General features: G+C 55.5%; 1 protein-coding gene across 2 annotated transcripts in view; it reads left to right on the top strand.

Annotated features, from left to right (window-relative positions):
- Nucleotides 1–2182: 2182 nt before the first annotated feature.
- PPM1F (protein phosphatase, Mg2+/Mn2+ dependent 1F) overlaps nt 2183–24011 on the top strand; it is a 42206-nt gene continuing 20377 nt past the window's right edge. The window contains exons 1-3 of one of the 2 annotated variants that reach the window (XM_036741337.1): nt 2183–2264; nt 12260–12506; nt 18589–18740. In XM_036741337.1, the coding sequence (XP_036597232.1) occupies nt 12301–12506; nt 18589–18740 (358 nt within the window). In that variant the 5' untranslated portion in view covers nt 2183–2264; nt 12260–12300. Of the gene's footprint in view, nt 2265–2553; nt 2637–12259; nt 12507–18588; nt 18741–24011 lie in introns of those variants that run through there. The other variant, XM_036741336.1, reaches the window with a different exon arrangement.

Raw genomic sequence — 24011 nt, 5'->3', positions numbered from 1 at the left:
GCCAGGCACTGAGCTAACCACTGGGAGTACAAAGAAAGGCCACTTGATGGACTGGGTTAGACGGCTGACCTGAGTCAAGGCTGCAAGATGAGGAACGTGGCAGGGGATGATAGGTTGTGCTGGACCACTGTTCAGATCCGGGCGGCCCCCTTCAGGAAGGACATCCTGGGAGGGATCCAGGAAGGGGTGCCTGGGATGGCAGGGGCCCAGAGACTATGCTGTGGGAAAGCCAGTGCGAGGAAGTGGGAATCTTCTCTTTGCAGGAGATGGACAGGAGGTGATTAGGTCTCATGTGGAAGAGGGATTAGCAATTTTTAAAAAGCTGATGATAGTGCTTTAAGGTTTACAAAGCACTTTATCAATTTGGTCCTCCCAAAGACCCTGTGCTGCTGTTGTGCCATTTCACAGATAAGGAAGCTGAGGCCGAAATATCTCAGTAACTTGCCGAGGGTCACACATCTGGTGAATAGGTGAAAGCAGAATTTGCACTTAGGTCTTTCTGAGACCAAAGCTAGAGCTCTGCACTCAGCTGAAGTAGAAGGAATGGGTGGAAGGTACAGAAAGGCAGATTGAGGCCTGGTGGCAGGAAGAGCCTCCTAAATAGTCCCAGGGGGTAAGTCTTCAGGAAGAGGCTGGATGACCGTTTGGTGTGTGTATGGGGTGGGGCGGTTATCGTACAGCGGAATTCTGCCCAGGTATCAGTCGGACTAGACCTCGGGTCCCTTCCAACAGTCTGATTCTGTGACCCAGAGGCCTTTCTTTTGCTTGAGGTTGGATCAGAAGAATTCCCAAGTACAGACTACAGCAGGTGGCGCTCTAACTCCAAATGCAATTACTAATCACTAAATCTAATTAGAAGCCGATAGCAGTTGGCGGTGATGTCCCAAAGGTCTGGGTTCAAACCCCTCCTCTGCCCCCCACTACCTCACTTAACCTCCCCAGACCTGTCTCAATTGTAAATCAAAGGGGTTGGGCTAGCCCACTGCCTGGGACACAGCAGGAGTGGGATGCTTGTCTGATTAACTCAATGTGATGTCCCTTCCAGCTCTGCATGTTTGACACCAGGAAGCCTCCCAGCTCCTGTGGGATCGTGGTCAGCCATCCACAGAATCCATGGGCATGGGCAGAGTGGGCACGATATCAGAGCTCTGCCTGCCCCCAGACTCAGGCCACTGCAGAGGACTGTAGCTACCCAAAGAGTCCAGGCTAGGGTGACCAAGCAGAGGGCCATCTGTGGAGTCTAGCAGGGCCACCTCCTCACTCTGACACTTCCCACCTGTGGGGGTGACCCTTAGCCAGTCACCTTGGCCCTCTGAGCCTCTTCCTCTCTGATACAGGGATAGTCCTTCGCCCTCTACCTCCCAGGATTGTTGTACGGGCAGGCTTATAAAGCCAGTAGAAATGTGCACCATGGTGATGACCCAGTCTATGGACTTGGGGAGGTCTCTAGCGGGAGGTCTTTAGGAGGCCCAGACATCCCAAGGCCTGGTTGTGTTTCTATTGGTGTGAGCACCCCTCCTTCCACAGACACATTGCCATCCCCCACCATGCCACAGTGCAGGGGTCAGCTGGCCTGGATTCAGATCCTGATCCTGGCTCTGCCAGGGATTACTGGCAGAATCCCTGAGTCAGCCAGTCCCAAAGCCACGTTCCAGGTCAGAGCTGGAGTTGTTTGTGAGTTAGGGACCCAGGCAAATGGGCATCTGCTGGGTGAGCACTCCCTCCAGCTGGGTCCCCGGGGTGACAGGGCTCATAGATGCCTCATAGCCCCACCTGAACCAAAGCTGACCAGTGGTCATCTAGCCTTCCTGGGAAGACCGCTAGTGAGGACGGTCCCACTCCAGACCTGCCGCTGTGGGGCAACCCTAACCAGGTCAGCAAGTTGTTCCAGAGATCAAGCCTGAAGCTGCCTCTCTGCGCCTGTCCAGGTCACCCCCCAGGCGTGGACCAGTCATTGCGGTAAGTACTGGGGGTGCGTAGACAGGTCAGAGTAAAAATTGGGGTTTACATAGCAGCCTTAAGGTTGGCAAAGAGCCTCAAGGAGGGTCTGACCCTCAGGACAGCCCTAGGAGATAGGTCCCGGAGGAAGCCGAGAAGTGATTGGCCCAGGGTCACTCGTCCAGACTCGGGTCTTCCTACGCCCAGGTCCAGCCCTCGTTCGCCGTGCTCCCTGGCTACCAAGGAGGACAATCCCTGGCCTCGAGGAGCGAAGGAAGGACATTCACGAGGTTGGCATCGATATAGAGACACGCCACAAATACAAGGTAGTGGGGGAAGGCTCATAGAGGGGAGGAGGTCCTGGCTGTCCTCGCCCTTCTTCCGCCTGCAGACCCTGGGGGAGCCCGCAGCCCCGGCTCGGGGAGGGCAGCGCCCTCGGGCCCCGCCCCACCCCCACTAGGTCCCGCCCCATGCGGCTCTGAGCCCCGCCCCTATCCGGCCTGCGCCTGCGCCCGCGCTTCTCCCCGGGAAACGGGAAGTGAAAGAGAAGAAAGCTCGGAGCCTGAGGGGGAAGTGGGCGGGGCGGGGGCGGGGCCGGCGCGCTGAGCCCGGGTGTGCGCGTGCGCGTGCGCCCGGCGGGTCCCGGCGGCGAGCACGGACCCTGAGAGTACGGGAGCGCGGGCGCGGCCCCGAGCCAGGTGAGGCGGGAGGGTGTGGGGGCGGGGGGGCCCGCCGAGGGGGGCGGGGTCCCTGGGGGCGCGGCGGGCACTCCCGGAGGGCCTCGGGCTTGGCCTGGGGGTTCCCGCCCGCTGCCAGCCTCAGTGTCCTCATCAGCTCAATGGGGCCGCGCGGGCGGGGCGGGGGCGCGGCGCACGTGCGCTGGGTGTGCGCTCCAGGCCCCTCCCCCTGCCTCAGTTTCCGTAGCATGAATGCGTCCCGGCCTCACTGGGCCTGGTTTGGGCCTCGGGGACCCCCGGGGACCCGGGGCATGCCCCGCTCCCTCCACCCTCGGCCAGTGTGTGACTCGGCCTCCCCTGCCCCGGAGGGGGGGGGAGCAGCTGGGAGGGAGCAGGGAGTCCCGGTGTGTGGGGGGCGGGGAGCGAGGTGACCTTCGAGGACTCGCCGCTTAGTCTGGGTTCCTTTCCGAGGCCCTGCCTGGGAGGGGTGGCAGGGCGGATGTTGGAGCCTGATGTGTGTGTGGGGGGGAACTGCAGGGATGCCCCCCCCCGAAAGGAGGCAGTGAAAGGGGGAGGGGGGCAAAAGCTGCAGGGATGCTCCCCCCGAAAGGAGGCAGTGAAAGGGGGAGGGGGGCAAAAGCTGCAGGGATGCCCCCCCCGAAAGGAGGCAGTGAAAGGGGGAGGGGGGCAAAAGCTGCAGGGATGCTCCCCCCGAAAGGAGGCAGTGAAAGGGGGAGGGGGGGGAGGAGGAGAAGGGGGAAGAGGAAGAGTTTAGGGCAGGAGTAAAAAGAAGGGGCTGGTTCACAATTTCTTGCAAGAGAGGTGGATCCTTTTGGGGGGAGCCTAGTCTTCCCATCCTGTCCTGGCAGGAGGTAGTGAGCCTTTGGGGGCCTGTGCCCTCTTGTCCCAAGGCTCACCCTTGGTACCAGGCTCAGTGAGCTCAGACCCACCCCAGGCTCAGGGAGGCCCCCTGGGGAGAAGGGCCTTACAGGCTTTGGCCCCAGAGCCCCACATTTCAGAAGGGGCAGCCTCACCGCAGCTCTCTGGTCTTTGCTAGTTACGTTTTAAAATGGGGTTTTGTGTGTTTTAAAAAAAGAAATCTACTGGGTTACACCCTGAGTCTGACACCCCCCCCCCTTCCTTTTTTAAAGGAAACAGGCCCAGCAGGGTGGGGAGCCTGCAGCCTCCAGGCCACCTGTGGCCATCTACGTCCTCCGTGTGGCCTTTTGACTGAATCTAAACCAAATCCTGATTTGTTTTGTGAAGTTTGGATTCAATCAAAGAGCTGCCCCCGAGGACCTAGAGGACCAGGAGGACCACAGGTGGCCTGAAGGCTGCAGTTTCCCCACCCCTGGCAAGGGAAGGGAGGATCCTTCCCCAGTCTAGTGGGTGGCAGAGCTGGGGTTGCAGCCCAGGCTCCCCCAACTCAAACACTGTCCGCAGCCTCTGACTGGTGCCTCCCTCATACACCAGCACCTTCTGTTTGTCATCGCACCCAGCTCTAGATCTGTCCTTTTGAGACTGGAAGCTCCCTAAGGATAAGGATTCTAGCCCCCCCCCTTTTTTTTTTATTAGGAATGAAATCGTCAACATGCATAAACATTACAACAGCAGAGAATTTTTAAGAGTGTTGTGTACAAAACCACGAACATCTCTGCTATTAAATTTAACGAGGTAGTGGTATTACTGCCTTCGTTTGTTTGTGTCCCCTTCGGAATTTCCTTTTTGTTTTATTCTGTGTATCTTTGTAATGTTTTATAGATTTGACAGCATTTACTTAGCGTACACCACAGCCGGGTATTGTGCTTAGGAGCTGGGAACACACACATACACACACACACACACACACACACACACACACACACACACACACGCTCATGCACACGCGCACATTCTCACCTTCAAGAAGCTTCCATTTTATTGGACACAACAAAGAACTTAGGTACGAAACAGCAGAAAAAGTGCAAAGTCATGGGGTGCAGTACAGAAGGAGGGTTGGGGGGTGAGCAGGGAGTCCTCTGTGGTCCTTAGCGTTTAGTCTTTGCTTTGAAGGAAGTGGAGGCTTTTTCTGCAAGGCGGGAGAAGGGGATGCTTTCCAGACATGGGGACAGGACAAGTCATGGCCCTACCAACTGAGGGCACCAGGGAAGGCCCCATAGTCCAGGCTGAGATCCTTGTGCTAAGCTTTGAAGGAAGCCAGGAATTCTATGAGAGGCCAAAGGGAAAGATAGAGTCTGGGAGACCAGTGTTCTGTGCAGACCAGTCTGTGTGGAATGAAGGACATGGGGAGGTAATGGTGCTGGGCCACGAGGGTGGCTCCGTCCCTGAAGACATCTCCACCGTTTCATTGCCCAGCTGGGCATCGGGGACCGGGCACAGATAGGCACAGGAAACAGAGAGCCTCTATAGAGGTGGCCTGACGAGACACCTCACACCTCAGTCATCCCTTTGAAGTGAGCCCTGTGTGTAGCCATGGAGAGCACGGGGGTCATCTGGCAGCCTCTGCACATCACCAGCTTATAACTCTCACGTTTGAAGCCAGCACAGGTACGTGCCCACCATGTAGAGCATCGAGCCCTTTTGTATGCTTTATATCCAGTGTGTGGTTAACGGGCACTTAGTTTGTTGAATTCTCTTTCCTAAGCCAGATCCCCATCCTGAGTTAGGGGTCTCTGCCAGTGGCCTTTCTCTTCTTCTGGTTTCCCAAGCTGGGAACCGTAGGGTTGTCCAAGTCCTCCCTGCCCACAGCCGCCTCCTTTTGATACCCGCTGCCCCCTGTCTGATGCAGGCAGAGGGCACCTTAGCTTCCTCATCTACTGCTCTGATTGTTCAGGATAGAAAGCCTCAGCCTTGCCTGGCATTCGAGGCCTTGCGCAGGGAGGCTGCTGGCATCTGTGTGCCACCAAACCGACACTCTCTGTCCCTCTAAATGTGCCTTTATTTTCCTTTCCACACCTTTGGTCATGCTTGTTATGATCCATCATGTCCTCAAGGCCCCTTGGGCTTCACATCCTCTTCCACAGACACCACTGGGTTCCATAGTAATCTTACTCCCCACCCTCAGCCGGTCATAAATAATAAATTATTCAGCATCAGAGCATCAGTGCCCTGCAAAACTCTGGTAGGCATTGCCTGGAACACAAGAAATGTGTGACAAGGAAGCTGGCTGGCTTTGGGGCCTGGAGGTCACCCAGCCCCATGCCCCTGCCTCACTGAATGCTCTATTGAAGCTTTGGGAGCTTTTTTTGGTCACTGATGGCATCTGACCTAGACCCTGGTACTAAGTGCAGGAGTGCAGGGTGGGCTGAGGAGGTGCTGGGCTAGAGGCAGGGAGACCAGCAGGCCCACGGTCCAGGGGAGAGGAAAGTGGACTTCTAGTCACCTCTGATAATATTTGTGTGACCTTGGCCAGTCACTTGGCCTCTGGGAAGGGCTTGGCCTCTGAAGCCCCTTTTGGCCTAACCCTCCTTTATATATAAAATAAAGAATCGGGAGGAGCTGAGTTCAGGTCCCTTCAGCTCAGAAAAATGGTCTGGCTGTGGAATTCCCAGTTCTCTTCGTGCTGCTTTTATGAGTCATCCGTTCCTAGAAGGGTCATCTGTGGGTCCATGGATTCAGATCTCCTGAAGGCCATAAAATCCAGACCCCTTATTTTCACAGAGGAGGAACCAGAGAATTTGGGTGACTTGCCCAAGGCAAGTTTAGGTCCTTTGAGTGAGTAGCAGATTTGGAGGCTGGCCCATCAAGCTTAGGAAGTTGGGCTGGCTTGTATATCTTACCTGTGTATCCTGAGTCTCAGTGGGGTAGAGTTTTGGTGCACACAACGGAGCCATTCCCCATTCCTGCAGGCTGACAGAGGGAGGCTGGAGGGGCTGGGGGTTTGGCTTGGGAGGCCTGAGAGGTATCAGGCAGCTTGAAGAGTAAGTGAGGGACTGGGGGGGGAGGGGCAGGGATGGGGCCTGGGAGGGCTGGATGGGCCTCAAGGTTGGGTTAAAGCCCATGTCTAGGGCTGGGAGGGGGCCCCTCAGCAAGCCAATCATCTGCCCAAGCCTGCTTCTCCCTCTTTCAAATGAGGCGATAGTTTTACTCCCTCCAAGCCAAGGTTATTGTGAGAAAAGGGCCACATGGTGTTGACTCTTTGAGGAGAGGGGCAGTCTGGGGGACAAGGTCATTTCTTTATGCAGGAGGGTCTCAGTTTGTTCTTCTGGGCCCCACAGAGAGGCCCAGCTGGCTGTCCAGAGGGATTTCCTGACCATGAGAGCTGCTCCAAAGGGGGGAGGCCAGCTGGCCGGAGGGAGGGATTCTCTCAGGGCAGGGGACACGAGTGGTTATGCAGGGCTTCTTAGGGGCCTTTGGTCCGAGAGTCTCTGAATTGGGACTGCCAGGCTCCAAGTGGTTTTGTAAACCCTCATGCACCCTAGACAGTCGGCACAGCACCCATCAGCACCGTCCCTTTTGTAGGAGGGAGCACACGGTGCCCTGGGAGTGTTAGTTGGCTCTGACCCCTTGCCTGTCCCTACTGGCCCAATTTCACCCCAAGATTTAGATAGGGAACGTTTTATGAAGCTCCCAGCAAACCCCTCTGAAAAGTGCTTCCTAGGTGATGGCCTGGGTTGGGGGTTTGGTATCAGAATCACACAGAGAGATACCAGGCCCTTTCTTTCTCAGGGGAGGAAACCAAGTCTTTCTCCAAGATCGGGCTGGGCCAGAAATGTCCTTGTACAGGAAGACCAAATGCCTGGGTCGCCGTCTGCCCCCAACTGTGGAAGAAAGGTTTGGTGGGTGGGTCAGTGAGTCAGGCCCTAGCCATTCAGTGACTGGTTCTGTGGCTGCTGCTCAAAGGACCACAGCTGCCTTTTGTTAGAGGGCCATTCTTGACGTGGCCCACATTGGAGTCTTCAGATGAAAGGCCCTCTGTTCCTGCTGAATGGGAGCAAAAGCTGGGCCTGGTTCTGCCCATCACCAGGAACCAAGTGAGGCCCAGGCAGGCTTGGGGCGGTAGGGACAGGGATCGAGACAGGCTGGAGGGATGCTCCCAGGCCAGGGGAGTGGACAGCAGAGGGGACAGCGACCCAGAGAGGCCACATTTGGGCAAAGTCCCAAGAGGGCCCTGGGCCAGAAATCAAAGTCCCCAGATTGCTAGGGGGTGTTTTCAGAAGGCTCCCCTCCCCTTTTCATCCCAAGGTGTCACTGGCCAAACTGCTGTCCTCAGTTCTTTCCCTTTCCCCCCACCCCCCACCCCTGCACCATCCCAGCTTCTCCCACCCTCCTTGACCCCTCCCCCCAGCCCAGCTCCTCCCACCCTCCTTGGCCCCTCCCCTTCCCCAAGGGGCTTCCAGTCTCCTGGGCATCTTTAGTCCCTTCCTGCCCGCCTTGTCTTTCCATCTCCTCTTTTGAGGCCTCTAGGCAGATTTCTGGGAAGCGGCTCACAAACCTTAAAGCACAGTTTACATCCAGACTCCCCGTTTCTCTTCCTCATAATGATCTCCACTCGTCACCCTCCCTCTGTCACTAGAAGAAACCATAAAAGCAGAAAGCTTCCCTTGACCCTCCCTCTCTGCAGGCCTTCAGGCCTCCTCCTTATCATGCCATCATTTTCTGATAATTAACAACAACTAGGCCTCCCTTGGCCCCAAACTCTTCTCTCCCGTCCCAGAGAAGAGGCAGAGGAGAGTTTAGTAGAGGGATACCTGGCCTTGGAACCAGGACAGCTGCCCGGGGCAGGTCCCCTGACCTCTGGGGGAGGCTCTTAGAGACTCAGGCCCAGGCCCTGGCTCCTGTCCCATCCTGGCCGGCAGATTCTTTTATCCAGTGGAGTCTTGCTGTAATCCCCAGTTACCGTCTGGGATTCTCGGGGTCTGTAGCCTGGTTTTTAAATTATTTGGATAATTGTATTTCAGTATAACTACCTTTAGTTGGAATCCTGTGTACTTTATGTCATGCATTTAAAAGCATCATTTGGAGGAGGGGTCCGTGGTTTTCACTGCACTGCCAAAGGCCCAGTTCACCCGGGAGAAGGTTGAGAGCCCCCATGTGTCCCGAGCTCCTGCTGAGGAGACAGGCCCCGGGTGGGGCATGTTCTGCTGGGGGATAGCCACCTTTACCTAGTTGGTGAATAGAGGGGAGGGGACAATGGCAACGTGAGGAAGATCAGGGAAGGCCTCCTGGAGTAGGTGGCGCCTGGCTTGGACCTGGAAGGGAGCTGAGGATTCCAAGGTGTAGAGGGGCAGTAAGGAGCATGGGAATGCCGAGCTCCAGGAAGAGCAGTGGGCTGTGTGGCCTGGTGGTCAGAGAGCTGACCATGGAGTCAGGAAGACCTAGGTTCAAGTCCTGACTGTGGGTCCCAATCCGTGCTGCCCAAGGAACTCTGGGAGACAGAAGGTTGCAGAGAGGGTGCTGCTCTTCGCTGGCAGGGCAGTCTCTCCCTTCCCCACTGGAGGGTAGCTGGGAGCCAGGCTTTGGAGGGATCTAAATGCTGCCCTAAGAGCTCCATGTTATCTCAGGCCTTCAGGGTTTGGGGGGAAGGGATGGCGTTTGAGCTGGACCTTGAATGACAGAGAGGAGTCCCTAAGTGATGATAGGGTGGGTAGAGAACATCCCAGTGGGGAGCCCTGAGCAACAGCCGGGCAAAGAGACCAAAGTAGTGCCCGGGAAGGGTCCCCAGTAATGGCAGGAGGGCGGGCTGGATCACAAAGGTCTGGCTGGCCAGTGGAGGGAATCTGGACTCGATTCTGTGGGGAGCCACTGGAAAGGATTCCATGGGCCTCCCAATCCCTCTCTGAGGAGTGGCCCTCGGGCCTCCAAGGAGGGGGCGCCCATGGCCGCAGTGAGGGGCCTGTGCCTTCTTTGAACAGCTCTCATTTTTAAGATTTTTTATTTTCTCAGATTGAGCTATAATAGGTCTCCACATCTGCCACCCACTGCTCCTCCTTTGGCCTTTCAGGCCCAAGGCCCTCTAGCCCTCCAGCCGGGTCCTCTCCATTGTTTGCAGTGGCCCCTGGACATTCTGTTCCCCTCTGGAGGTCCTGGTCCCAAAGAAAGCCTGGTGGTTGAAGTGAGCACCTGTGGCCTCTGTGATGTGGGCAGGGCAGGTGCGTCAGCCTAGAGAAACAGGACCAGCCTTTGGGAAAGCCCACTAACACCGCCTTTGGTGTGCCAGGCCACCTCCTGGCATACCACCCTCCCCCACACTGGGGCCACTTTGCAGCCTAGCATCCCAGCTACAGCTTCTGCTCTCCTCCACCTCAGGCCTGCTTCGCCAGGGGGCTGAGGATGGCCAGCCCCGTCCTAGGGTCATGTTTACTGACGCCATCATCCTCACCCATGTGAGTCTTCTGATTGGCGGCTCTCTGATCTGCAGCAGCTCCCACAGATAGGCAACAGGCATTGGTTAAGCACCTACTGTGTACGAGGTACTGTGCTAAGAGGATGCAAAGAGAAGCCCCCAAGGAGCTTACAGTCACAGGAACAACGTGCAAACAGCTGCATCTATATCCAGGAGAAATAAGAAGTAGTTGACAGAGGGAAGAGGTTTGCGTGACGAGGTCCTCGGAAGGGGGCCTTTTCGTTGGCACTTAGGAGGCAGGGAGGTCCGTAGACATTGATGAGGAGGCAGGGTACTCGGGCCTGGGGAGGCAGGAAAAGGTGCCTGAGCCGAGATGATGGAGCGGCCAGGAGGCCAATGTCTGGATGAGAGAGAGTCAGGGGTGTGACAGCAATGCTGTTAGCAGCTGCTGCTGAGACCCAACACGAGCTGCCAGCACAGGTTCTTTGATCTGCTTTTCTAAGGAAAACAAGTTTAAGGGGTTAACAAGCTCCCTTTAATCACACATACAAACATCATTCACTTGGTTCAGCATCCTGAACTTCAGAGACAACAGAAACAGCAAACAATACAAACCAGTCTATCGACAGCAGTATTCACCAGAGAAACACCAACATCTGGGTTTCTTCAAAGCCGGGGCAAGTGGGGGGCGTTCCAGGGGCTATCCAGAGTCTCCACACCAACACTCTTCCAGCGAGAGCCCCAAACAAAATGCTAACCTTCTTAGGGCCCAAGCTTCACATCTAATCAGCAAAAGGGTACAGGCCTGGGGCTTCACACCTAGCCAGACTTAATTAAAGGCACCTGGTTACTTTAGCATTTTAAAAGAGATAATAGTAAAAAAGTCCCACCCTAATTACCAATACTGGGGATGAGGTGTAAGAAGACTGGAAAGGGAGGAGGGGACTTGGTTACCAAGGGCTTTGAAGGCCAAACAGAGCATGTTGTATTTGCTGTTGGAGGCCATGGGGAGCCACAGGAGTTTACTGGGTAGGGGGTGACGTGGTCTCGAGCAGTGGGCTCTATGTGTTAGGAAGGTGGCTTTTCAGAGGATGCCGTGGCTTGAGGTGAGAGCGCCCATTAGGGGGCCCTTGCCGCCCTCTAGGCCGGGGGCTGCGTGCCGAGTGGACTCCTGTAGAGACTCCACAAGATCGGACAGAGGTTGGAGCTGTTGGTGTCCTGGAAAAGTGAGATGTGGGGTGTGGAGCCAGGGTAATGAGCCTGGGAAGCGGGGGTGGGGGGGTTTGGGAGGGGCAGAGTTTGAGGGGCCAATAACTGGCTGAGTCCCAGACATTTTGAGTTTCCTGTGCCTATGGGACTAGGTAGAGATGCCCAAAAGGCAGTTGATAATGGGGTGGGGTGGCATATAAATCTGTAAGTCATCTGCAGAAAGCTGATCCTGAAACCTGTGAGAGCTGATGAGGTCACCAAGGGAGCAGAAAAGGACCAGCCATTTAGGGGTCAGGATGTGAAGGATGAACTGGCAAAGGAGACTGGGAAGGAAGGAGGGAGGGAGGAAGGGAGGAGCAGCATCTCTCCCCTTCCCCACCTAGAGGGTGTCAGCTGAGTGATAAGGAGGGGAGCCAGATTCCAGAGGGCTAAAGGAGGCCAAGAGGAGAGAGACTGAGGGCCAGTACATAGCAGTAGAGGTATAAGACGTGGGAACGTTTTTTGACAGGGTTCCTAGATGTCAGCAAAGCCTTTCTTTGTCTCCCTTTGTGGGAAAGCTGGAGAGATGAGGTTGGGTCAGGTGGCATCAGAACTGGCAAGGGTGGCCCCCCCTGGAGGGGAATGCTTGGGAAGCCCAGTGAGGCTGTGCTCTCTGATTCACAGAGTTGGCCCATCCTATAGTTGCTGGTGACCAGGCTGGAGGGCCAGCCTAACCCAGTGGGTGGCAGTCAGGAACCAGAAGAGCTGGGGCGGGGGCGGGGGGTAAGGGCCTAGAACATTAGGGTAATAAGTCAGGCAATACAAATTTATTGAGGACTTACTATGTGCCAGGCACTGTGCTATGCTCTCAAAACATAAAGCCTTACACTTCAAGTGATTGAAGATGGGGTGGTCCAATTTGCCTGCTCTGGTGTGGGCGTGCTCTGGGGCTGTTGGTCAGACTGGATACAGTATGAGTTAGCCCCAAATGCCAATGCATTCCTGGAATGCCCGATGAAAGGCTCAGTGTGGGGAGGGAGGGCAGTGCCGCGTAGGGCTCCTGGGGTTGGACGGTGGGCCGGGAGGAGAGCCGGCAGAGGCGGTCCCTGTGACTGGCAGGGCCCTGACTGGCAGGGCCATGACCAGCAGGGCCTTCCTTGTTTCTCTCCAGAGGGAAGACACCCCTTGACAAGTGCCAGCGATGTTCACACGATGACCTCGGCTGCTCCACAGGAGAGGGGGCCGCTGGCCTCTAGCATGGAGGCTGCCCAGAGGTTCTTGGACTCTTTTCTGCGGGAGTTTCCAGGCCCCTTGAGCCCAGAGGCAGCATTGCCGTGGAAGGTGCTGGGAGCGCCTCTGAGCCAGGAAGAAGTGGAGGGGGAACTGATCGAGCTGGCCCTGGGCCTCCTCAGCAGCAGGTAGGAGCTTGCTTCCTTCCCTTCCCTGCAGGCTCAGAGCAGAGGCCAGCTCAGCACGTGGAGGGGCTCGAGGCTTCGAGGGCATGATTCTGTGTGTCCTCTCTGAGCCTTGGTTTTCTCATCTGTGAAACAGGGATAGTTGAGCTTCTACTATCTTCCTCACGGGCTGTCAGGAGGACCAGAGAAGTTAGTCCATAAAAGTTCTGTGTAACCTGTCACTTGTTCAGCAGATGGGAGCCAGTGTTCTCCACTGAGGGGCCCAGCCAGTGGCTGCCTTTCCCACTGGCCACTGGGGGATGAGCTAATCATATGCAGACAGCCTTCCTCCACATCTCCAACTAGCTGTTCCCCTCTTGGAAATTTTCCAGCAAGCCACCAAGCCCATGTCACTCCTGAGCAGTTCTCAGCGGCAGGATGTGAGGGTGGAGTGTGAGGAAACAGGAAGCGAGTGGCCCCCCGCCAGCCATTGTCTGGGCCCTCCAAATAGGACGCCGCCCAAGCGAAGCCCAGCAGGGCTGATGGGGAGCCTCACAGCCCACTGAGATGACCTCTGGGGAGCCAGGACAACAGGCCTCCCTTCCTGCCTCGGGAACCAAGAATGCCCCCATCCCCACAGGGACGGTTACTTCCTCCACTGTCTGGATTCCAGAGGTTTGCCCTTCTCCCCTCCAAGTCCAGGGACTCCAGTGACCGCCCTTAGATTTACGTTGGTGTTAGAGCGTGGCCCCCAGAGGAGCCTCAGAGGACTTTCATGTCTCCAAGTGACCCTCCTGATGAAGCCCACCTGGCTGCCAAGCTGTGCCCTCTGGAAATCAGCATGGGGGGAGGCCGGGCAGAGAACTGAGCTTTCTTTCTCTTTCCCTCAGTACCAAGATCAGGCTGGGCCTGTCTCTCGGAGGTCACCCTTCCGCCTTCTGCCATTCAAAAATGTCAGTGGGCTCTTCTGTCTCTTTTCTGGGCCACCCTCCCCACCCCCACCCCTCTCCCGGGCTGATCAAGGACAGGACCGGTCCCTCCCTTCCCTCTCCCCTACTCCCCATCCCATGAAGAGCCAGGATGGGGGCTTTTTTCATGGAGTTCCGTGGTCATCTGTTTTTCTTCTCCACCATCTCACCCTTGGGCCTCTCCCAAAACTCCTCATTTTCTTGGAGGACATTCTGGCCAGGGTTCCTCTTGGTCCCATAGTCAGGAGCAGGGGTTTGCAGCAACTTGGGAAAGCCCTAAAGCCTGAATGAGGGCGCTGATGTGTGGAAGAGGATGGTTTGCTTTGGGTTTTCCTTTTCTCCAGGGTTGGTGGCCATCTCTATTTGTCTCATTTACTTATGCTTCCCGGGTGCTTTATCTTAATTAAAAAGTGTTTGACTTTTTGAAAGTCTGACATTAGTAAGTTCCAGCTAGAATGAGTTCTTCTGTGTACATCGTAGAAGGGAAAAAGAGGGCAGTACCGAAGGCCACCAGTCTCTTCTGCCATGCACTGTCTTTAAGAACATTACAAATGAGTCATGTAACTCGTAAAGCCGTCCTCTTGTCTGGAGCTCCTGTTGGCATTCCCTCTCTTCTTTTCTGTGCATTGAAATGTGCTCTTTCCTCCCTTTTGGGGGACACTCCTTTCCTTCCCTCCCCCCTCTCCCCAACACATTGAGGGAGAGGACTCTTTCTGACCAAGTCAAACAAACTAAGTTTCCCCATTGGTCACATCTGAGAATCTGCAGTCTGGTCCAGAGAGCGCCGTTTGGATACAGCTGCTTAATGACTACTTGAGTTGCTGAAATGAAGGGGACCATCAGGCAGCATCTTGCATCTGTGTGACGTTTGGTGGTGTTTGGGACCTTCCAGTATCTGTATAGCTGTGTGTCTCTCTTAGCTTGATGACAGGCTTTGCGAGAGGCCAGAGGCTGCAAGAACACGGATGGCCAGGACAGAGCTGGGACCACCCAAGATAAGGACAGAGATCATGGGAGAGGCCCTGCTTCTTATGGGGGAGCTCAGGTCACCTGGGCCACTCTGTCCTTGGGTGCTAAAGTGACGGAGATGATGTGGGCTTGTGAAGAGGGAACAAAAGAGAAAGGAGTCTACAAACACCAGCCCAGTGACCCTGACTTGGAGATGGCTGGCAACGTTCTAGACTGCGTTATTAGAGAAAGGGTTGAATGTGCATTTACAAGAGGAAGTGGGGTGGCCCAGAGGGGGTCACAGGCAGAAAGCAAGGCATCTGACACGCATGGCAGTCCTTTTTGTGTCAGGAGGGAGGGCTCCTTGATTTGGGGGTGGCTGAACAACTCGTGTTGCAGGAATGGAACACTCATGAGAGAAACCTGGGAAAACTCATCTGACCTGATACAGTGAAGTGAGCAGAACCTGGAGAAGAGTATACACAGCGTGCAGCCTGTCAACAGGGACAGCCTTGAAGGGCGGCCACACTGAGATCAAGGGCAAAACCAGATAACTTCCCTCTGCTGCGTAGAGAGGTGGCAGGGAGGGAGGGAGAGAGCAATAGACAGAGAGGGACAGAAGGGAGAGAGGGGGAAAGGAAGGGAGGGAGGGAGAGAGACAGAGACAGAAGGGAGAGAGGGAAGGGAGGGAGGGAGAGAGACAGAGACAGAGAGGGACAGAAGGGAGAGAGGGAAGAAGGGAAGGGAGGGAGAGAGACAGAGACAGAGGGACAGAAGGGAGAGGGGGAAGGAAGGGAGAGGGAGAGAGACAGAAGGGAGAGAGGGAAGAAGGGAAGGGAGGGAGAGAGACAGAGACAGAGAGGGACAGAAGGGAGAGGGGGAAGGAAGGGAGAGGGAGAGAGACAGAAGGGAGAGAGGGAAGAAGGGAAGGGAGGGAGAGAGACAGAGACAGAGGGACAGAAGGGAGAGAGGGAAGGAAGGGAGAGGGAGAGAGGGAAGGAAGGGAGGGAGGGAGAGAGACAGAGACAGAAGGGAGAGAAGGGAGGGAGGGAGGGAGAGAGACAGAGACAGAGAGGGACAGAAGGGAGAGAGGGAAGAAGGGAAGGAAGAAAGGGAGGGAGAGAGACAGAGACAGAGAGGGACAGAAGGGAGAGAGGAAAGAAGGGAAGGAACGAAGGAAGAGAGGGAGGGAGGATTCATTCAGTACTTACTACATGCCAAGCACTTTACCAACATTATCACAATCCTCACATCTGCTCTGGGAGATATATTCAGTCTTATCTCCGATTTGCAGTTGAGGAAGCTGAAGCAGACAGAGGTAAAGTGACTTGCCTGCGTCACACAGTCTAGGCTGGATTTGAATGGGTCGTCCTGACTTGGAGTCCTCTGTTCTAACCACTGCACCACCTCAGTGGGGGGACTACAGGTTTTGGAGTGTCGTGTCCTTGGTCAGATGCTGGCCACGTCAGTTGGTTTGGCTTCATGTTTTCTTTGTTGTGACGGAGGGCTCAGTGTGGGAATGACCAGGATGGATAAAAGGCATCAGTGAAGTGTCCTTTTTTCAGAAAGAAAAGGAAGCAGTGATCATAAAGGGCAGGCATAGGGAGCTTCATCAAGAGCGGGCTGTGCCAGGTGAACGTCATTTGCTTTTTAAACTGTGTCATGGCTCAGACTTTTTGTCTGGGTTTTAGTGGCGCCTAGACAAAGGTACGTTTCAGAGATTCCGCCTCTCGGGCAGTCGGGCAGTCACTAATGGTTTGCTTGCTGTTAACTTGGAAGGTGTCTGATTGTAGTGTCTGGGGGATCTGTGCTTCCCTCTTCTAGTGAATACTTTCTTCGGGACCTTGACTAAGGCCTGGCTGTGCATGGGACACAAAGCCAAGAGAGGCAGGTCACACACTGAGTGACAGGCCGTAAGATTGGGCCGAAATAGAGCAGCTCAATGTAAAATCTCACACCTGAGTTCTAAAGGAAGGTGGAACTGGAGAGCAGAGTATTTAAAAGAAATCTGGGGGTCTGAAAGGACCCCAACAAGCTTGTTATGAATTAATAGGATGATAACAACAACTGAAAGAAGTGATGCCAGGCTGCCCTTGGGGAAGTGATCCTCCTGCTGCCCCGTGCTCTGGTCAGACCCCTTCTGGACTGCCATGTTCAGTTCTGGGCTTCCCGTTTGAGGAAGGGCATTCTGAGCTATGAGTTTCCAGAGCAGGGTGACTGGGATGGGGAAGGGCTTGGGATTCCTGCCCCCAGAGCATCTGTTAGAGGAGCAGGGGTTTCGTTTGGAATTGAGAAGAGGTGGCTTAAGGGAGGACTTCCTTCCAGTCTCCCAAGGCTTGTCAGATGGAAGAGAGATCAGACCGGTCCTTCTTGGCCCAAGAAGGCAGAGCAGTGGGTGCAAGTCACAGCAGGGCAACATTGGATGTGGTAGAAGAGAAAATATCATAACAACAAGATCTATCAAGTAGAGTGGCCCCATCAGGAGGCTGCTTGGGTGACCGTGTTTGCCCAGGCCCAAGCTAGACCCTGCTGAGAAGGCGACCTTGTGTCAGGGGCCGAGTCGGTTCCACATCTCCTGATCCAAGTCCTGGGGTCCATGGGCAAACGATGGAGTGGAAAGAATTCAGAATGGGGAGTGATGGTTTCACGGGCTGGCTCAGACATTTCACAGACAGAATGGCCTCCCTGGCACATCTGCCGAATGGTCCTTCAGTCTTTGCTGCAGGGAGGTCCCCAGCCCACGGCCTCTGAGGCCACCCCGTGCACGTGGGCATGTTTGTCAGACTTGGTTTGCAATGTCCATCCTACATGGTTCTGCCCTCATCGGGCCCAGTTCAGTCTCATCGCTCATCCATGTGGAGGTTTGGACTCAGTGACCCTGAAGTCCCTCCAGCTCTGAGTCTGTGACCCTCCGACCCATGAGTAACCTCTCTTTGGGGCCGGCCGTGCACTCATCCCTCTCCAGGCAGCTCCAGACAGAGTGCAGACCTGGAGAAAGGAGAGCCTTGGGCACCTCGTAGCTGCGTGACCCTGGCCAAGTCCCTCAGCCTCCCCCAGGTAGGGGCTTGGACCCGATGTCCTTTACCATCCTTTATGGTTAGACAGGCCTAAAGCTATCCTCCAGCGATCCGTCCCGCAAGAGCGGCATGTGAGACTTTGTCAGATGCTTTGTGAAGGTCCTGGCCCACCGAATCTTCACACCATACCTCTGACCTACCAGTCTGCACACTGTGATAAAAAGGGAACAAAGCCAATCAGTAAGCAGAGATCACTCACATGAGGTGTCTACTATGTGCAAGCACGGTGTCAGGCACAGGGTGCCCTCCAGGAGGTGCCCCTCTACTGGGGGAAGCAGCATGTGCATGTAGGGTAAGCAGATGCAGAATGCCTACAAAGCCAATGCTCAGGACGCTCAGTTGGGGAGGCCCGCACAGCGTGGGATCAGGAGCGGCCTCCTGGAGGATGTGGTGGTTGAGCTGAGCTTTGAAGAAAGCCAGAAGTGGGGGAGGGTGGGGGGTGGGGAGGGCCTCCCAGGCAGGGGCAACAGCCTGAACAAAGGCCTGGAGATGGGATGATAAGGCTTGTGGGAGGTCAGATTGCCTGGAGTTTGGCATGTGTGCATGGAGTTGGCGACACATGACCATCTTGGAAAGACAGGCTGGAGCCAGGTGACAAAGGGTTTTGCATGCAAAATAGAGGATTTTGTATCTGATCCTCACGGTAATAGGGAGCCCTGGGGGTCTGTTGAATGAGGGGGGTGGTGTGGGTCAGCCCTGAGCTCCAGGAAGAACACTCTGACAGCCGAGTAGAGGACAGACTGGTGTGGGCAGAGCAGCGATGGCCGTGGTCTGGTCAGGAGGTGATGAGGGCTGAGTCTGAGCAGAGAAGGGAGAGGGCGTGAGAGGTGTCCACAGGGTGGTGAACCTGGCAGCCGGCCAGGATCTCGGGGCATACCGTTTCCTTTTCTAGGTGGCAGCTAGCCAGCTGTTCTAGGACTTTGCCGGCAGGTCTCGTCATCCAGTAATATAATGGGGATTATCGTGCCCAGGGACCCCCTGACCAGGCTTTGGTGTGGCAGGCACGTTGTAGTCATGACCAGGGCTGTGCCCCGGGCAGGTTTGGGGGGGGGCATTGTTATCCGTGTGCTCGCCTCCCTTCTCCCATCACATTTCTTGCCCCTTCCCCTCCAGGAATGCGTTGTTGCCGCTGGCGTGCTCCCTGACCCATGAAGCTGTTACCCAGCTCCTGCAGGCTGACCTGTCCGTCTTTAGGCAGCTGCCCAAGCAGGAGAAAGTGGATCAAGAGGAGGAAGAAGAGGAAGAAGATGGGGTCAGTGTCTCCTGTGAGTATCTTTGCTTGGCCTTGTGGGCAGATAATTCTAGGGCTATCCCATTTTACAGATGGAAAAAGCTCAGAGCTTGCTGATTGTGCAGGCCCCGAGGCGTGGCCTGTGCTCTAGCGGAGGGCAGCCCCACTGCTCACACCAAGCTTCTGCTCCCCTTCTGCAGTGGTGCCACGTCTGCGGTGACCGCGTTACCCACAGCCCTGCCTGGTGTGGAGGACGGCACCAATGCTTCCTTAGTGTTTTAGGATTCCCAGAGTGCCCAATCTCATTGTCCTCCCCTGCTGCCCTTTGGTCAGTCAGTAGGCAGTGGTTACGTCCCTCCCAAGGCTGAGAGTCTCCAGATCAGGAGCCAGGTCTACGCCCTTCTCTGTCCTGCCGGCTCCTTCCCAAACTGGGGCACCCAGAGCACCGTGCAGCATCTCCTCTTGGTCACTTTGGCTCAGTGTCGCCGCTGGGCGAGACCCCCAGAGTGTCAGCCTTGTACGGTGCCAGCCCAACAGCCACATCTTCTCTTCTTTCACCTGTGTGGTTGGTTACATTTGGAGAAGCAGCGGCACTGAGGACAGGTCCCTGGGCCCTCCTCTGGAGGCCTCCTTCCAGAGCGTTGTCACCAGTGCCCAGACTTTGGGTCTGGGCAGCCACTTCTGAGGCCACGTCTCTGATGTTCCACGAGCTCATCATTTTGTCAAATACTTGGCTGCGTGCCGTATAAACTATGTCTGTGGCATTCCCACCTATCGTCTTGGTGGATCTTTGCCGGCGAAAGAAAGGAAACTAGCCTGAATTTGGTGTAAGAAAGAACTGGGTTCGAATTCCACCCTTGCTAGCTGGGTGACCCTGGTCAAGTCATTCTCTGAGCCTCAGTGTCCGTATCAGTAAAATAAGGCTAATAATAAAGCATTTGATGGTTTAGTGAGTGGTAGTAACCAGAGAGCCGGCCTTGGAGCCAGGAAGCTCTGGGTTCAGATCCTACCTTTGGCACATCCAGGCACCGTGTGACCCTGGGTTGGCTGCCTCACCCTCAGGGCCCCAGGCCCCTCATCTGTGACAGAGAAGTCTTGGGAGAGGGAGGTCTTCACTCCCCGGGCTGGTGAAATGTCAGGGCCAGCCACCTGGGAGGTTGGGGCCGGGTCTGGGGAGCCCTCGGCCAGCCTTGGTGTACCGTGTGCGTGACCTGTGGGGTGATCCCCACCCTCTTGGCTGGCGGTTCCCGGGCCGTCCCTGGGGGAGCATGCTCGAGGGTTTGGCCGGTGGCACCACTCTCCTTCCCCACAGGCTCTCGGGGAACCCTGACAGTGCGGCTCAGCGGTCAGCTCCTGGGCCTTGTGACTGGCAGTGATCCGGGGAGCTGAGGCTTCTTCCTGCCTCCCTCCTCTTCCCGGCCTTCCCTTCCTCAGAACCGCTTTTCTTCCTTCTTTCCCCCCAATGGGAGAACAGAATCAGGAAGCAGGGGGTGGCACTGCCTTCCTGCACCTAGTCATCATCGTCCATCTACCTCGACCTTGGTCTCGGCTCATGCTCTTTCACTGTTAAAGCTAAGAGTGTCCTGGAGCCACCTTCTCTAGCGCTTCATAATTCCAGCCAGGCCCGCTCTTCCTGCCCCGGGCGTCCCTGCCACACACCCTTGTGTCTGTCCTCTCTCTTGCCTGGCCTGGCTTCCATCCTCTGGGGGGCCTTTAAAGATCAGAATTCCACGGGCACCTCCCTGAGGGCAGCACAGCAGTCTAGGCATCCGTGGGCAGCAGGGCTCCACTCTGAACCTCAGTGTCCTCTTCTCCACGTGGAGCACCTGCTTCCTGGGCTTGTGGAGAGGCTCTGAGGAGGCTGCAGGGCTAGGGCTGCCCACGTCGCTGCCTCCGCCTCTCAGAATCACTTGTCCTCAGGCTGTCACTCTTGAGTATCCTGTATGCCTCTTGGCCTGGCTTTGCCTGGGGAGCTTTAGGTCTGAGCTTCCCATCATCCTCCTGGACCGTTTGAAATCGCTGCTCTCCCAGTCGGGTTCTTGTGGAACTTTTCCGGACTCTTGTCTCCTTCATTAACACAAATTCTCCCGTGGGAGGTTCACGGTGCCCCTCTAGCTTTCTCAAATCAGTCAGCATTTATTAGATGCCTACTATGTGCCAGGGCTCAGCGCTGGACATGCAGAAAGGCAGAAGACAGTTCCTGCCCTCAAGGAGCTTACAGTCTAAGGGGGAGACAACAAATCTATATAGTGCAAACTTATTACGGGATGATTAGGAATTAATGAGCAGAGGCAGTTAACAATTAGAAGCAGTGAGGCATACTGGCTAACAAACAGCCCCACATGAGGCTCCATGACCCCATGCCCATGCCCCTCTGACTGGACACTGCTCTGGAGGAGGGCCTTTGCTCCCCTGGGAGTTCTGGCTGCTGCCTCTCTCCTGTCTGTACACTTGAACACACAATTCCTCCTTGGGGGAGAGTCAGGGCCAGAATCACTGTTTTTCTCTGTATTTTGAAGGATGACATGACCATTTAGGCAAGCCAGGACCTTGTATCCTGGGCTGGGCAGAAGGAGCCTCCAGCAGAGAGCTGGGGGGATGTTTGAAAGTGCCCATCACGTGTGGGCTGTGTTCCCATGGTGCTGGGATCCATGCCAGGTCTCTGGCCTGCTTCTACAATGCCTTGCCTTGCAGTGACCTGCAGGACCCTCTCTGTCCTCTGTTAGAGGACTCTAAGCTCCACGCCTGAAGTCCTAGGACCACGTCACTGATGCTCCTGCCTCCTGTGGGCTTCCTCCCCTTACTTGGTACTTCCTGGATTTTCTCACAGGAATCTGACCTAATGTCTGGGTTGTTCAGCACCCCTCCCCCCTCACCTAGCCTAACGCATTTGTGTAAGGCAGCAGCTCTGAAACTTTGGCATCAGGACCCCTTTGCACTCTTAAAAATTATTGAAGACCCTGCCCTCCTAAAGAACTTTTGTTTATGTCTATCAGTGTTTACCATGTTAAATATTGAAATGAATTTGTATTCTGAAAACTGAAGTCCCTACACCTCCCTGGAGAACTGCTGACAGAAGGTAGACCCCTCCCAAGCCACATTCTGATCCTGGGTCCAATCTTGCCGAGCTTTAATGATCTCTGTGATGTCAGAATTCCTACTTTGCTTGGGACCTGTACTTGGTACATCTGTGACTCGACATCTGAGGTGGGGTTTTGGATAACTTCTATCTTGGGGTTTGTCTCCAGAGGATTTTGGGGTACCTCTCCTGGGATCCTCCCCCCTCTGTAGCTCCTCTCTGTGATACCTGGCTCAGTGGAGATACAGAGGCAGTTTTCTCAGTCCTTCTTTCCTTTCATGTGAAAACTCTTGATTGGAGGGTCTGCCTTGGTGTTAGGCTGTGTGTGTCTGCAGGCAGAGACCTTCCTTGCACTCTCCGTCCCTGGCCGGGAGCCTGTCCATCCCATATTCCAAGCTCTGACCCCATTCCCAGATAATATCACATCCCATGTTGGCCTATCTTCTCTTGGCCATCACTGGGCAGCAGGGATGCGGTCCTCATTCACATTGTACGATGTGGGCCCTCACTTCTGCCCGTGATCTTGTATTCCTTGGCCTTGCTGGCCATGCTACCCGTTCCTCCTGGCAGGGTCGTTCACACCTGCACAAATCACGGGAGATCCCAGGATATTGCTGTATCCCATCAGATGGTTCTGACCTTCAGACCGAGGAGCAGATATGACCAGAGGTCATTAAGGCACCTGGTCCCTTGGGCCCAGGACCGAGTCTGGCCAGGCTGGGTGGAGTCCAGAGCAGCTCACACCCCCAAGGAACCAAAGGAATTGGCCTGGTGGGCAGTATCAGTGTTGGCTGAATCCTGTGTCAGTCCCTTGAGGGCACAGACCAGTTTTTGTTTTCTTTGTATCTCCAGGGCCTATAAAATCCAACTGGTGCATAGTAGGTGCTTAATGAAGCCTTGTTGGGGTAGATTGGATTGAAAGTCAGCTGGTCCATCGATTCTAGGGCATCACGATGACCACGTTGTTGGCATAGAGGACCCATAACCATTTCCTTATTCTGTTCTTGTCCAGCTTGGGGAATTCCACCTGGAGGCAAGGCGTCAGACTGTGAAGATTCCTTGGCAGTCGAGGCACCGAATGTCAGAGCTGGGCAGGCACCTAGAGACTAAGTTGTGAGGGCTGGGAGGGACCTGACAGTCTACAGTATCAGAGCTGGGAGGGCTTTAGACATGGCTCCAGTGCCTCCCTTTGCCTAGCAGGGCGTTCAGTCTCGCAGAGGCAGGGAGCCCCTTGATCAGGGCCTTCTGCCTTCCCTCTCTCTGCCCCTTGCTCCCAGAGCCCCACCTGGGTGTGACTCTTTTCATTCTTTTCCAAGCTTTTCTCAGTGGCTGAAGTTCTGAATTTTTGTGCCAGACATGATTGCGGGGCATGTGCCCTGAGTGTGTTGAATCGTACTGGCTGGCAGAGCCAAGGGGGTAGGAGTGACACAGCGCGCCTGAGAAAATAGCCCCAGTTGTGGGTTCAGCAGAGGCCCCGACCCCCAGGCCCCGTCCCTCCTGCCCAGGCCAGCCTTGTCTCTCATCTTCTTGGGGCCCCCTGCTGGTGGAAGGCCAGACTGCCTTGTGCCCCGACAAGGATGAGCTGGTGACCCAGGACGAGCACAGCCTGCCCCTGAGCCCCCTCTGCTGGGAAGAGGCTGGGGCCAGCTCTTCCAGGCAGGTGTTAGCAGGGTCACTGCAGTCAAGCAAGCAAGCCTTTATTAAAACTTACTATGGGCCGGGCCTATCCCTGTCTGCCCTAGAGGAGCTTACATTCTCTGGTTATTCAACTGGGAGATCTCTACGCAGCCACATCTGGACAGAAGGGATAGCTCTCTGCTGCGAGGAACGACCTAATACTGAGTTTCTGTCCATCACTGAGAATGAGAATGAGTAATTCACAGCAGGAGAGGGGTGTCTGAATCTGGATCGAGGAGACCACCAGGTCTGGGATCCATCCTGCCTGGGGAGCAGAAGTGCTTCTGGGACAGGGGATAAAGGCCAGTCCTTCCCAGTAACCTGACTTATTGAGCCAGCCCCCTCCCCAAGGCTGAGCCCCCTCTCCGGGGCTGAGCTCAGGTTTGGCCACCTTGGGCAGGGGCAGGGAGCTGGGGAGAAGAGATGGAGATGTGTCTGCCCCCAGGACAGGATGCCCCAGGCCAGCTTAGTCCAGTTTATGTAATTGAAAGGATTAAATCAAAACCTTGTCATGGGAGGGAGATGGGGCTCTGCAGACAGTGTTTAGCT

This window comes from Trichosurus vulpecula, chromosome 1 (genome assembly GCF_011100635.1).
Source record: "Trichosurus vulpecula isolate mTriVul1 chromosome 1, mTriVul1.pri, whole genome shotgun sequence".
NCBI classification, from domain to species: Eukaryota; Metazoa; Chordata; class Mammalia; order Diprotodontia; family Phalangeridae; genus Trichosurus; species Trichosurus vulpecula.
This window is presented reverse-complemented; position numbering and strand designations above follow the sequence as displayed.